This window comes from Sander lucioperca, chromosome 6 (assembly GCF_008315115.2).
Source record: "Sander lucioperca isolate FBNREF2018 chromosome 6, SLUC_FBN_1.2, whole genome shotgun sequence".
Lineage (NCBI taxonomy): Eukaryota > Metazoa > Chordata > Actinopteri > Perciformes > Percidae > Sander > Sander lucioperca.
Window position 1 is genome coordinate 3,094,602 of NC_050178.1, and position 14,993 is coordinate 3,109,594.

Below are 14,993 nucleotides of genomic sequence, written 5' to 3' on the forward strand. Positions count from 1 at the left end.
TGTTCGACCTTTAAGGGCCCAGTGGAGCTTAGTCAATCCCAGTGAAGCAGCATTTGTTTCTCCTATTAGTCAGCTGTTCATTCTCTCCCTTGGTACTCATTGTTTACTGAGTTGCCAAGTTTCTGTCTTGGCACAAGGCAATTATTGCTCATACATGTTTTCCATTGTGCTTGAGATTAAACTTGTTTTTTTATGATCATTATAGGTGCTATTTGTTCATGAGGATTTTATACAGAGAACATGGCTATAATTTCATTCAACAGAAATTACAGTTGGGCCCAGAGAGGTCTTGGTATAATTTAACTTTTGAGGCTGTAGAGTTTCTGTTATCACCATCAGAGGGCTGGATAAAATGACCTGATGATCTCCCATTACAATTCCATACAACAACACAAGCTATCCTCACCCCTTTCTATGTAGCCTATACAACACATTTACTAAAATAAGTTGAACCCATGAAAAACCAGCAGCAACAACCTTCTGTCTCGCAATTGTACAGTACTTAATGCCCCTGTTGTGAAAATTAAAGAATAAAGTGTATTTCTTTGTCTTGTCCATTTCTACCATTTGCACAAAAAAAACATAATATACCGTTCATATATTGGACATGTAAACTCTATTAAATGCCATTCAACCAAAAGTAGGGAGGCATCAGATTCAACTATCAAAACTCGTTGGTTCTTGCAGTGTAACTTCACTACCAGCCATATGAGTACGAATTGTGTTTTTGGAATTTGAACTGTATTTAAAAGCACCACGGCAACTCTAGTTTACAGCAAGCATAATACAATCTAAGGTCAGAAAAAGACATGGCACCAAGATTAAACATTTAAGTGTATTTTAAAAGTCCAATCAGAAAATGTTAGATGTGCTTCTATATTAAAAGGCAATTTTGAGTCAGTTTTGATCTGAATAAAGACTGATTCTGTTCATTTTTTCATGTTAGCAAAACAATGAGTAAAATTGATGATTATAGCCTAGAAGATTAATATTGCTTTACATCTGTTAAAGCTATAAATGATTTATTCATCTAAGCAACATTTTTTCAAACACATTTGTCTCTCTGGGACCCTACTATAAAAGTGAAACTAATACAAGATTAGGAGAAACATGACACACTTTTTAGGAGACGGGTTCTGTGTTTGTCTGTAGGTGTTTTTTGGACAGGTAGGCGTAGCAGCTCTGATCTGCTACTCTTCCTGGATGCGAGAGACCTGCAGGTAAGCAGCATGTGGGATGCAAGTTTTGGTTAAAACCCTCCATCTGTCAGCGTTGTCGGGACCCTGGTTGTTTTCTCCGTTATTGACAGAGACCTGAAGCACTGTGTGGGATGATGACTCACAAACCGACTGTTGATGACTACAACTATCTATTTTGTGCACGCACCCACGCTCCCAAGCACACCGCGGCGCGCGCTCCTCCACGTGCACTCTCGCACAGCAGGAATCAAACCCTTTACGTCAAGCCAGACAGGAAGACGAAAGCGAATCTCATGGCACGATAGCCTGGTCCTCTCTTCCAACCGAAACAAGTAAGTGTTATTTTTTTTAAATGTCTGTGAGTGGAGAGCTGCACGGAGGTGGCATTTATCATCGTTTAGGCTTTATTAACTTTATCCTGCAAGCTTATCATATGCAAGGTCACACTCAAATTTCTTGCTGGCATGGAGCCGCATGACTAAATGTAGGCTAGTCCTAAATGTTGTTTCTGTCTTTCTCTCGCAGATGCATACCCGCTCCTCTCGCCCATGGACGAGCTATCCTTTTTCACACGGATTTTGTCGTGTGCACTGAGGCAGAGCTGATCTTATGGCAGACATCAGCCCGTCTTGTACCATCGCCCATCTGATCCACTGTGAGAGAAAATAATTCGACGAGAGGACGTGAGATGAAAAGCCAAAAACGACCATCACTGCTCGCCTTATCGGCACTCCTGCTCTGCACATTACACCAGACAGCTGGGTCCAGCAGATCTCATCGCAGCAGCACAGCATCATCAACAACAACATCCTCATCAGAGGCTAGAGGCAGGAATAATTTGGGGACCCAAAACTGGCTAAAAACGACAAAGATCAGTTCTAATGGCAATCACAGCCACGAAAGTAGGCCAAATAAGCTAAAAGAGGCAACGGGCCGAGTGAATAGCCTCTCTTTCAACACCAGCAGAGGCAATATGACTACTGTGATAATGGAAAGGTCTGGCAGGGCACCAAACTGGAGCCCGGAAGAAGGGGTGTCACCACTGTGTGCCTACCGAGTGATTGAGGGAGGTATTGGGGGCCAGCTGTGTTTTCGACATACACTGTTTGGGTACAAGTGTCACAAGGGAGACTGCAGGACAGTGGTGTCTTTCAGGAATCTGGTGGCAAATATTCTCATCAATGGCAGTGTACTGTTACAGTGGACCCATGAGGGAGAATCCACAATGACTGGCCGAGACGTAAAGACAAAAGAGACTGTCGCTGGTCAGAAGGGCGATGGGGATCCAGGGACAAATTTAACAAGAAAGGAAAGCTCAAACACTGCTTTCAGTGGCCGACGACACAAGCGTGGAGGCTATGAGTTAAGCTGCTGGTGGAATGGAAGCTATACTCAATTTGAGTGTGCTGGTGTCCATCTTGGATCTGGCTGCAGGGACTTTCTCCTGATTGAGCTGCATGAGAACATCCCCTACCGCATCTGCCTGCGCTCCCTGGCCCGCTTCGATCCAGCTCAGAAAGCAGACCAACGGGACTGTGTAGAGTTTACTTTGCCGCCATCTGGGATGCAGGACATTGTGATCGCCATGACAACGGTTGGGGGAGCTATTTGCGTGATGCTGGTCATCATCTGCTTGCTGGTGGCATACATCACAGAAAATATCATGAGCCCCACGACACAGCACACATACTCCTACCGCACTCACACGCATCACTGATGTGACACTGAATCCAAGATGCACTGTTAATAAATAAAATGGCTTACATTTAACTTCCATGATGACCATATCTAATCTCACAATCGTAGCCACTCACTGTCAATAATACTTACTTTTCAATCAGCCACATAATGATATAAACATTCTGTTACAACTGAATTGAAGCACAAACTACTGTGGGTCTGCAAATAACATGCCTTTCTCAACCTCTGCAAGGATGCACTGAACCAAAAGTACTGATAACCTAATGTACATTTACTATTATAGTTTACTGTGTTGTGTTTTTGTTTAAAGTTGTCTGTGATTGAGTCTGTCAATCTGTATGCTGGCAGCTTATACAGCAATACAATTAATGAAATGGCTTGAGCGCATCAGAAACAGCAGTTTTTGCTAAGTGTGCAGCCTGTGAAAGTGTCCAGACTTGTTCTGTCCTTGCTGCGACAATGGAAAATAAAACTTTACTGAATTAAATTTTTCCACTTGACTAAACCATCAAACTGTCTAGTTTTGCTTTTGGTTCCGCATACAGTATTTGTACCATTTTGTGAAAGGCAATACAATCTGGTGTACAATCTCCAAATATCATGCCAAACATCTTTAGTTAGAATGCCTTTATGTCCTGCTGTCAGTGAATAAAGTACCATGAGGTCATTTGTAATACTTTACAGCTGTCCTGTTTTTTTCTCCTTGTGTGTGATAAAGTGTGTGCATGTGTTCGTCCTCACATCCCTGGACAATTTACAAGAATAAAGAACAGACAGGAATTAAAAATATATTGGTATAAACAGACACTAGGTGTCTGATGCAGGTTAATCACTGGGGCTTGATCCCATTATTAAGCTCTTTTTGTTTATGTCTTTCTGGATGGTTAAACAGTATATCGCAATATTGAATGTGTTTTTATTTGAAAATGATGTCATCTCAGGGTATGCATCATCAGATCAGATGAAACAAATAAGTCCAGTGGGAAGAATGTACACAGCAAAGTACAATATGATATAGTAAAACAATACAATTTTGCTGCTAATATACACTGTACAGATGCAGTTAACATCCATATGTATGGTGGGAAACCTTAAATTTATGCATACAAACACAAACTAAACACAAAAATATTGGTATTGAACACAAATTAAAGGGAAAAATATATCATCAAAATACGTTTACGCACTGTGTCTGCTAACACAAACACGATGTCAACTTGTAGGCAATATCAAGGTTATTTTTGTATTTTGCGTTTTTCACGCAGCATAGGCCTATTTACTTACTCATTTGTATCACAAGTGTGCCCCTATTTTTGGAAAATGCCCCGGGTGCCCTCATGGCCAAATTTAATGTAGGCCTAGTAAATAGCCTACCTACCGTATATGTCTTTCAAGGAAAGTCACATTTTTGTTTATTGACGTCACGTCGCCACATTTTTTTCAGCGTGACTAGTAGGAAACCCCGCCCTCAAATGACATCACTGGATAAAGCCGTAGTCGCTAACGGGGCGCCGCCATTTTAACTTCCTGCATCAAAAGAAAGCGAGCCAGTCGCACAGTATTTGTACTCGAAACGTTTTCTTAGTTAGCGTAACAAAAGGGGTCTGTCTTGTTTTTTTTTTCAGGGAGCAAACTAACTACCTCTGTATAGTTTCTGACAGCTTGTGTCGGTTAGTTTCAGCCGGAGAGACGCAATGCCGAGCCACCCGCTGCGTGTAGCGGTTGTGTGCTCGAGCAACCAGAACCGCAGTATGGAAGCGCACAGTATCCTCAGGTAAAGATGAGACGCCGGGAGGAGAACAAAAGGAAAACCACAATGAAGTGAACAAAATCTGCGCGGTATCGAGCCGTTTCCTGAGCCGGTCACGAGTCAAGCCGACACGGTGGCTTGACAGTCCGTCAGGCCTCAACGCAGTTAACAATGGACTCGCTCCTTTTGAGTGTCACACCGGGGCTATGGCGTACTTTCAACGCTTATTACTGACTAGGTTTCAGGTTTGCGTTTGCCTAAAGTAAATATCCACACAGATTTTGTTTTCAAACAGATTCAGGGTTTTCAAAATACCGACCCAAGTTGGTTTTTTTTTTTTTTTTTTTTAATTCTCCCCACATGCTGACTAGAGCGCCCCCCCTGGAGGGAATATTCCGGAAGGGAGCAACTGCAGTCTGTGCAACATTGGGTGGCTTAGCCGCTCTGACCAGTCCCCTTATTCTCACACCATTTAGAAAGGTTGTCTATATTTATTTTTAAACCAAAGGTGTGTGCTGGTCAGGGACTGTCAGACATGTCACACTTGATCTCATTCCCTAAGGCTGTTCTTTTGTCATTGGGAAGCAGTGCACTTCTGTCTAGTACATTATTTACAGACCAAGATAGCCTTGTGGTTAGCTGAAATAAAAAAAATATTTTTTTTAATTGAATGTTTCTGTATTAAGAAAAGGTTAATCTCTTATGTAGCAGGAGACAAGGTGGAATGGGCCTATGCACTTTAGTGTCCAGTGGTGTCCTAATTCAGCCTGTGACATAAAACGGGACCATATTATACATTATGTTTATTACTTGTATGTGAGAAGGCAATTTCAATAGCTGACTTCATTGGGTACATTTTTACTTAAGTTGTGGAAAGACGCTGATAACTGCATTTGGCTCTTTTGTAATGTTTTCTTGTGTCTAGTGTTGATGTCAGAAATGGTATGTAATTTACTGTCTTGTCCTTTTTCGTCTTTGCAGCAAACGTGGATTTGATGTGCGTTCATTTGGGACAGGGTCTCATGTGAAGCTACCCGGTCCTGCCCCGGATAAGCCAAATGTGTATGACTTCAAAACGACATATGTACAGATGTACAACGACTTGGTCCGCAAGGACAAGGAACTGTATCCCCTTCTCACTCACTTTTCCAAACACACTCGCACACGTTTATACTGTATACTGGAAGCCAGATAAGTAGACATGACGTATGTACATGTATCGTGTTTAGATATTTATCTTTTTAGGGGAATTTATGCAAGTGTGATGGCGTTTGAACGGCACAGCAGATGGGACTGCACCGATGGGTAAATCACATGCAGGGATTTTAAAATGTGTTAGATATATTTTGTTATTAAACCTATAATATACAGTGGGTGGAAAAACATCTTGCAATACAACAGTAAGTGCAATTTGGTGAAGATCATAAGTTTTTGCTGAGACCATCAGATTTGAATCTATATTCACTTCTAAAACCCTAGCTTATATTAAGTGTATTTGCAAGGGTCATGTTACCACTGTTGTTCCTCGCTAGTGCAGTTTCCCTATGTTTTTAATATATGAATGTTCCTTTTCTCAATTGATATTTTTGCAGTTTGAGTAACACCAGCAAGTTAGACAAAAATATTGTCTTTTTTCTGATATTCCGGTAGTTAATTGCTGTAACGCTTACACTAAAACTAAAAGGCGAAAGTATCAAACCGCTGGAGAACTCCATTAGCAAAGAAAAACAGTGGAGACAAGTAGAAAACACTGACTGAAAAAACCTAGTGGAACATTTAACAAAAGTTAACAAAAAAGTTTTCCTGGTCAAAGAACTGGCTTTCTGAGTTGCATCTTAAATTTTGAGTAAGATATTGACTATAGTACCCCGAAGTTTAATAAAGTAAATTCAACAAATGAAGATTAATTACTTGTGTTGGTCCTCATTAGTGAGACTATACATGCACATGCCACCAAACAGGATACTCAAAAATCCTTGGACTCCATTACAAAAGCCTGTAATGTCTTGGAGCTGGAGCCTTAAAACCTGTAATAATTTCCATCGTGTTTTCTTTGCACATTTGACAACTGTCAAACTTTGAGTTCATCAAAATTATGGGTTTTATTGTTCCTGTCAATAAGTACTGAGTTGTATTTTTTGGTCTTCATTGATAAACTTCAAGTAATCCATGTCTCCGCTGTCAGTTAGCAGTTTAAAGGTAAACCCGCCCCCTTGGTCGGTATATTTTAAGGCTTAATTTATTCCTGTAATATCTCCAATTTTTCTTTAGATAATTGCTTTGTTTAATTAAAGACTAGGCTAAATATAGGCATATTTTTAGAAGATAAGCATGTCCAAGGGCATCTTGAGTTATTCTCTTTAAATAGGCTTCCTTTGAAAGTCTAGGCTTAAAAGTAGTAGACATGTGCTTCACCAAATTTTTACCTGCTAATATTACTGTATTGCAGGTGTAAATTTTGCCACCCCACGGTAGGTTGTCTGTATTCCTGCATGTCAAAGGTGCTGTGTTACAAATTGTAAACTAGCTGCCCTGTAAATCCCAATGTATTGTGAATAGAATATGTACATACTTGCCTCTTACAAAAGTATTTGTTGTATTCTTGCAACTTTGCATGGATTTCTTAAAAATATAGTCCACTATTATCGACAATTCACCATGGTGGTTGGTCTTTTTTTATTTATAGCCTATATTTGGCAATGTCTTTTAGGGTGGCCATGTAGTGACAGCAAGATGGACTACTTTGGTTACATTTTATAAACATGGAGTAATATAATATATGTATTAAGGACAACAAATGCCGGCTGTGCAGTATCAGAATTGCTTGTTGATAATAATGTTTCACGTTTTACTGTTAGCCCTGAAATGCCATTCTTCTATTTATTTTATTTTTTTCCTTTTCACCAGACCACTTGTATGGTAGTTTTTTCAGACACCACTAGAGGGTGCTGTAGTTTGTCTACTACAAACACTTGATACCGTTCAAGGGTATACCCCACATTGCAAACAAAACATGCAGTCTCATTCAGACTAATGAATATCTTACTGTATCACACAGTCTTGGCAGGCATTGAAATCCTGTCTCTGATAGTGTGATGGGTGTGTTGTATTATCTTGAAGTGTGTCTCTCGCTCCTGCTGTGCTCCTTGACTTCCCAACTCTTTAGATACACACAGAATGGCATCCTGCACATGCTGGACCGCAACAAGCGCATCAAATCAAAGCCAGAGCGCTTTCAAAGCTGCAAGGAGAAGTTTGACCTGGTCATCACATGTGAAGAGAGAGTCTATGACCAAGTTCTGGAGGGTAAGGCTTCTCATAATGAATGTATAATCACTGAAGGGATATAGTTGGTAATTCAGAGACCCTTGCAAGAACACTGCTTTGATACTGCATACTTAACATTTATACCCCACAATAGTTTGTATGCAGACCCAAGTTTTTACTTTTTACTTCACTCTCTCTTTCATCTGTTGTTGCTCCCCAGATCTGAATTCAAGAGAGCAGGAGACTCTACAGCCTGTGCATGTTATCAATGTAGACATTCAGGATAACCACGAGGAAGCCACGCTGGGCGCCTTCCTCATCTGTGAGCTGTGTCAATGTGTGAGTTTCTCCTACTGGGATTCTTAAATGCTGTTGTACAGGCACACTGAGGGCATAGTACAACAAACACTGTTATGACATTGTGGTTTAATGATGAAAAAGTATTCAGTATATCTATCTACTTCAGTAGTATGAATAAAATGTTCTTTAAGCCAACCTAATCTGCCATCCAGTTTATTTCCAAAATGGGGGATTTAGTGGTCTCCTAATGAAAATGCTGCCAATTCTAAAAAGGTGCTATAGGTTCATATATGGTGTGCAGATTGATTTGCGTTTATGCAAGTGAGTTGTGTGGATTCAGGCTGTTTAATGTGCTTCCTCCTCCTTCGCCCCTGCAGATCCAGCACACTGAGGACATGGAGGATGAAATGGATGAGCTCATACAAGAGTTTGAGGAGAAGAGCAACAGGCCTTTTCTTCACACTGTCTGTTTCTACTGATACACAATAGAAATTTGCAATAAACACAGACCCGGATCACAAGCAATCAAACAATATGGACACACACACACACACACACACACACACACACACACACACACACACAAACACTTCTTACTCCTCAGTCATCTACAACACTCTTTATATACAGTCTAAGCCACAACACAATACATGCACATTGTGTGCCTACACACACACATACACACACACACCTTTGGGTCAGGACCTAAAAAATGGCTGCTGGTGATGATGGGTCTTTCCTCTATGCAGAGGACGGACTCGCTGCTCTCGCTCTGCCTTTATTTCTCCGGATCAAGGTCAGGCCAAGGAGGTCCTCCCTCAATCCCAGTCCAGTGAAATCGCTCGACCATGTCTCCTCAGGGAGAGCCATTAACACCCACACCCCTGATCCAACAACTCCTTTACCAGTCCCTTTTGATTTTGTTCAGTACAGCATATTAATGCTGTTTTTTGTTTTTGGCAAATTATATATAATTGTAATTCATTTAAGTCAGATTTTTATTTTTGACCTGGGGCAGTGTAATTGTGTAACTTGGGGTCAGACAGGAAGGGGAGAATGAATTGAACTGAATGCATGTGTATGTGCGACCATGTGTTGTAGATTAGTTTGGATTAAGTTTAAGTGGGTGGGCTAATAATGAATAACCAAACCTAGACCTCTCTAAGGCTCTCCTCCAGTGTGTTTCCAATATAATGTGTTGATTCATATTTAAACTTGGATATGCTGTTTTTCAGGGCGTAGTATTTTTTTTTCTTTTGTAAATGTTAAAGAATTGAAGCATTGTAATTATTTGCAAACTGCGAGCTCAGCTCAGAGTGCCTGATTTTTCTGTATGTACATATGAATCCTCTAAAGAAAGAAACATCTCTAAAAAAACATGTCATAGCTCTTTATTTGCTTTGTGATATTTAGTTCATGATGGTTTCATGCAAAATGGGTATTGTTATAAAAAACTATTAGCATTCTGTTACATCAATTAACCACTATCAAGCTATAACTTGTTCTTTCGGCGGATCCTGTTAGTGGTCGCCACAGCGGATCATCCGTTCCCACCTAACGTACTGTATATGGAAAGATCTGACTATCAAGCGAACCATGTTAACGTTAGCTGGTAGAGCTGTCATGTTATTTTTACGTCTAATTTAATGTTATAGACCTATTTGTGGACAAGCAGGGGCAACTTCGATTATTTTAAAAATATTTTACAGTAACGTGTCCAAAGCAAAGCCAAACATGAGAACTTGGTTTAAATATGTTTGCCTGTTGAAATCATAGACTATTAACAATATATATTTTTTATAATCGAAGTTGCCCTTACTTGTCCATATTCACCAACTTGTAGTTAACTAACTGAAAACCCCAAATTCAACAGTAAATGTTTATCTTGATAGCTTTTATTGTCATTGTACAGAAAAAAATAGGAGGCTACTGTGGTGTCTTAAATAGTAATGCTGTGATGCTGTATGAAGAGGAATCCGCTGACACTGATCTTGATTATAAAAAGGTTTATTACAAGCAAAGATTCAGCATCAATTTTACAAACTCCTGCAGGAAGCTTGGAGAACGACCAACTCAAATTCTTCCAAAAGTCGTTCTGCCTTTCCTTTGTGTGAGCAACGTATATATCTTATGCATTGTATGACCTAACGTGGGAGGGTGTATGTGTTAGTATATGAACTGGCCAATCGTAGCCTGTTATCTGGCACAACTCCAAAAAAGGTATCTTCTGTCTTGGGGGAAACTCTGCTCATGTTAACAGTTTCCAGATGTTCTCAGTAAGTGTAAAGCAAAGTTCATAGGACTCCCTTATAACAAACATTTAAGCAAAGTTTATAGAAAGTTATAGAATGGTCATATACTACACTACTCCTAATCAGTGCAATAAAAGGACAGGGGACAGGAAAATACCACAGAAACAAAAACTTCAGCAAACAAACATCTACAGCCTGCAACAAAGGTTCAAAAATATAAAGTAAAATAAATACAATGTAATTTTGCACTAGGATAAGTGTAATTATTGTATATAACAAATAATTTAGTTTGTTACCTAGGGTTGCGGTATTTCTTTTCCTAGGATGGCGAAGGCATGGCCCGCCCTACTCTGCCTCTGATTGGCGGCTCAATTGGCCTCCGCCATCCTAGGAAACGCTCATTTGCTGCCCGGATGTAGCTACCTCAGCTTTAATCTGCATACATTAACAGTACGTAAATAATGAGCTATAATAGCTGGCCTGGCTTACATATTAACTACTATGAAGTAAGACTTGTAGGCTTTCTTACCTTAACAAACTATTCTGAAAAAAAATATAAACGTTAACGTTACCCAAGCACGTCAGTTTATAAAAAAAAAAAAATGACATTTTCGAATTGAAATAGTTGTGCTGTTCTGCTAACACGTTGCGGTAGCTGATAGTTACCATGGTAACCTATTTTGTTTATTATAAGCAAAACAACAATGATTTCTTAATACCTGACTGGTAAAATCCATCACCGACTCTTCCCCAGTGGTGTTGGACAGCTGAGCACGTCGGACAGAGAAGGCAGGACAGCCAGTCTCGGGGAGCCCCGTTTTCTTATCTTGGATCGAAAGCACTAACTGTAACGGTAGTAAGTAACGCTAACGATATTACGCTAAAGATTTTAACGCTTTTCTGTCGACAGTTATAAATCGATAACAATTAAGCAGTGTAACGTGTCTTTTTCCCCTATTGTTTTTGGAATATTAGCTGCAGTGTTGTGGTGTGTAGCGATATCTCAGCTGACTTTTGTTATTGTTTTGTTCCAGACCGACTTTTCTGACAGAATAATGAACGCGCTTTTTTGCCGCTTTCACAACTTCATCCTCCCGTTAGTGCGAGGGGCGGACGGTGTCTGCGCATGCACCTGTGGAAGGTAAGATACAATCCAGCTGAAACGTTACTGAATGAGTCCTTATAATGTGGTGTGAGACACACTCGCCGCTTATATTCCTAAACTTGCTTTAATGGCGGCTGTGAGTTGCTAAGCTAAGTGGACAGTGAGCTCCAAAAAGGCTACTGCAGTTCAAGAAGCCCTAAGTCACATTTAGCGTTTATTATGACTTAATTCTCACCATGAAGCCTGAGTATTTATCTCATGGCTTTCAGCTCAGTATATGGATTTTCAGTGAGTTACTCACTCTCTGTGTGTTGGTGGGAGATGTTCAGACTGTGTGCTGCTGATGCAGAGGGATCATGGAGAACACCCACACCTGTTCCCTCTGGTTTCTGTGACTTTAGGTGGTGTGTGGTTGTGTTTAACCCATGACCTGTCAAACCCCAGGGGTCATAGAGGCCAGCTGTTGATGATGTGTCTGTGCTGCTGTTATAGACAATGTAATGAAGTTGCACTTACATTGTGGTATTATGGTGGAAACCTTTACTTAAAGATGCACCAATATATCAGCAATGATATTAGCCGCAGTCAGCATGAGTTGTTTTCCCAATATTTGTAAGACTGTGATAGATGATGATGAAGATATTTTTGATATTTTTGGGAGATTATCAATAGTTCAACTGTTAGATTATCTTCAGCATTAAAAGTGTGTTAACAAAGTATTTCAAAGTTTGCTGATTGTTTGTATTTTCAGGTAACATTGTTTCCCTCAGTGCTTTCTAGGAGAGGTCGGTCAGAAAACATGAATCACGGGAAAGGCAAATGTCATATTTTCAATTATTGTGGCTTTTGTTTAGGCTGTCATTTACTAATTTATTTGATCACAAGACAAGATGTGTCAAGATCAGGCTGGTCTACCACCTCTGCTAATCAATTTCCTCTGGGACATCCTAGTTAAGATGAAAGATTACACACATTATTATGGATCAAGAAAACCCTTATACCTCTTAGGTTCCTAAAACTCATGTAAAATGCATCTGTATCAAAAAAAATCCATTATTTTGCAAACAATGTTTTTTTTTTATTCTGAAAACTTGACATTTTGGAAATACATAATATTCAAATGCATATTCCTATACTGGTATTGTACAACAGGGGTGGGAAGATATCAGATGTTGGTATAAGCTATATATATATATATATATATATAAAAAAAAATATCTTTCAGAATTATGGGTCCATTTTTGTCTTTACTTTTCTGTGTGCAAATCTCCCACCACTAGCTTCTGCTTTGTCTGTTGCAGGCATCAAGTCTATCATGTTGTTTCATATAATGGGGCCCAGCCCATGATGGATTCCAGCGAAAACTACGTTGTAAGTGACATCATGGCCCGGCAGGAGATGAATCTGATCGTTGGACTGCTCTTGGGCCTCTGCATCAGCTTGTTCTTGCAGTGGCTGCTCGGAGTTTGCCACTCACGGCTCAAATACTGGATTTCAAACCAAATAAATGGTGAGTAAGAAGATGTCAACTGAAACTGAACTTGCATGTGGGAAAGTTTGTGTTTCTATAGAAAGGCCCTTTGCAGTGATTATACAGTATATGAAACATTTATACTGTATATTTAAGCTATAGTTTTCTTGTAAGTGAAAGTTTCCAGCCTGATGTCACAGCAAACTCATTCTTTGCTGGACAAAAACGGTTGTGTTTCTGGTCTGTGATGTATAGAAAATAGCACACAAAAACCTTACCCCTAACTTGACCAAAAATAATTTTACATACCCTCCTCCACCTCCTAACTTATTTTCACTGTTCCTGTGATAATAGCTCTGAGTAACTGTCAGGAACCAAACAAGAAAGGCAGAAGGACAAATGTGTAAAAAAGAAACATTTCTTTAACAAAGTTCCACATTTTGGTAACAAATGACAAAAATGAATAAATGTAAAGAAACTAAAGCTTCAAACACAACCTAACCCTAACCAATCGGACCTCTCTTCTAAATGACACACAAGGGGGTTATAGTGCATTCCATTTACCTCGGAACGCGGAGCTGGGAATGACGTCACAGCCGAGTTGACAAGTCAGAAGAAGATTTTCACTGTGGTGCAAGCTCTAGCCAGGTAGGCTATTGTTAGCGATACAAGTTGATAACAAATGATTACGCTGTTTTTTGATAGAAGTTGGACAGGACTGTGTGTACAACTGATTTAGTGAGACACAAATAAGACAGAAGCGCTAATAAACTCTATGTTACTACAGCTTTCACTACTGTTGATGCACGGCGCAGCCATGTTGGATTTTGAGCTTGGGGTATTGTCAGGTTGTCTGAGTTCCCAACTCGGATATCCGAGTTCAGGGGGTGTTTCCGACTTTGACCTCAAAAAAATCTGACTTCCGAGTACAAATGGAACGCACTATTCTATACACACACGACCGGGCTTCACATGTGGAGCCTAACTACATCCATATATTTCTTGCTAATGTTTTCCCCCTCTCCTTACTATCCATGTAATTTATCCCTCCCCCTTGCACACACACAAAGACAAATTTAAGAGCTTTTCATCAGCCCAATTTCCCTGTCTTTCTTTCCAGATGGGGATTTCTGGTCATGGATGCCCAAATTCAGTAAAACAACGGAGTTGTTCAGGCAGTTACATCCAAAACACACAGAGGACTTCGGGGGAAACATGTTGCATCTCGACCAAGATGTGCACCATGATGTTAATGACCTATCAAGATAAAACTGTGGATTAAATTCAGTAGTTACCGTGTGTGCTTTCTTTCCAATAACTTTTTCGTTTTCAATCTTGTAGTCTTCAGCCCCAACCAACACTGACTCAAGTGACATCACTTGAAGCAATTTGTCAGATTTTGAGCAGCTCCCTCTGGAGCCACAAAGGCAGCCGTACTTCCCAAGACCTGAAATCAGACTTTAATGTTTAATATCGGTGGAGTTCCCCTTTAACCATCTAATCAGGTGACCTTGTTGCATTGTTGTGAGAACACTGGAAATAACCCTTTTGCACCTCCAGTGCATACCATTTTCAGGTTTTTCATTAAAAGGAGTATTTCTTGCAGTCAACTGCTTCTCAATGCAGCGGTTTGATGTTTTATAAATCAAGCTTAAATGGAATTACCAGATAGCTTGTTTTTTTTTTTTTATGTGAAGCCATACATCATAATATATGAAGGAATCCTATAATGTCTGACAGGGAGATTTATCATCGGGCCTATTCTATACCAAGGACAACTTCATGCCCTTGATTTTGCTTTGTAGAAGAAGCTTCCTAAAGCCCTTGGCCATTACTGTGAAACATTGGAATCCCATGTGGATCCCTATAGGACGGGATCACTGCCTCATCCAATCTTAACCCCTCATCTCTGCTGCTATGTATATTGTTGCTATACCCTGTCTTTCTT

General features: G+C 40.0%; 3 protein-coding genes across 9 annotated transcripts; all 3 read left to right on the plus strand.

Annotated features, from left to right (window-relative positions):
- The first annotated feature begins 1,227 nt into the window (after positions 1-1,227).
- On the plus strand, positions 1,228-3,581 carry fndc10 (fibronectin type III domain containing 10). The gene is made up of 2 exons (XM_031287574.2): positions 1,228-1,531; positions 1,725-3,581. Exon 2 carries the CDS (start codon positions 1,888-1,890, stop codon positions 2,914-2,916), a length of 1,029 nt encoding a protein of 342 aa, XP_031143434.1. The 5' UTR covers positions 1,228-1,531; positions 1,725-1,887; the 3' UTR covers positions 2,917-3,581.
- An 813-nt stretch (positions 3,582-4,394) lies between these two features.
- Positions 4,395-9,594, plus strand: ssu72 (SSU72 homolog, RNA polymerase II CTD phosphatase). Of its 2 annotated transcripts, XR_004897740.1 has the most exons (6): positions 4,395-4,674; positions 5,632-5,775; positions 7,817-7,956; positions 8,138-8,256; positions 8,595-8,766; positions 8,810-9,594. XR_004897740.1 is itself a non-coding variant. In XM_031287612.2 (5 exons), exons 1-5 carry the CDS (start codon positions 4,595-4,597, stop codon positions 8,694-8,696), a joined length of 585 nt encoding a protein of 194 aa, XP_031143472.1. In that variant the 5' UTR covers positions 4,395-4,594; the 3' UTR covers positions 8,697-9,594. The 2 variants fall into 2 exon arrangements, 1 of the variants encoding a protein (XP_031143472.1); XM_031287612.2 differs by having other exon boundaries at positions 8,595-9,594.
- Positions 9,595-11,018: 1,424 nt separating this feature from the next.
- Positions 11,019-14,335, plus strand: LOC116041638 (transmembrane protein 240-like). Of its 6 annotated transcripts, none has more exons than XM_036002627.1 (4): positions 11,019-11,316; positions 11,504-11,610; positions 12,876-13,084; positions 14,166-14,335. In XM_036002627.1, exons 2-4 carry the CDS (start codon positions 11,525-11,527, stop codon positions 14,312-14,314), a joined length of 444 nt encoding a protein of 147 aa, XP_035858520.1. In that variant the 5' UTR covers positions 11,019-11,316; positions 11,504-11,524; the 3' UTR covers positions 14,315-14,335. The 6 variants fall into 6 exon arrangements, with proteins under 6 accessions (XP_035858520.1, XP_031143494.1, XP_031143495.1 ...); XM_031287634.2 differs by having other exon boundaries at positions 11,052-11,322; XM_031287635.2 differs by having other exon boundaries at positions 11,054-11,325; positions 11,521-11,610.
- Positions 14,336-14,993: the final 658 nt, after the last annotated feature.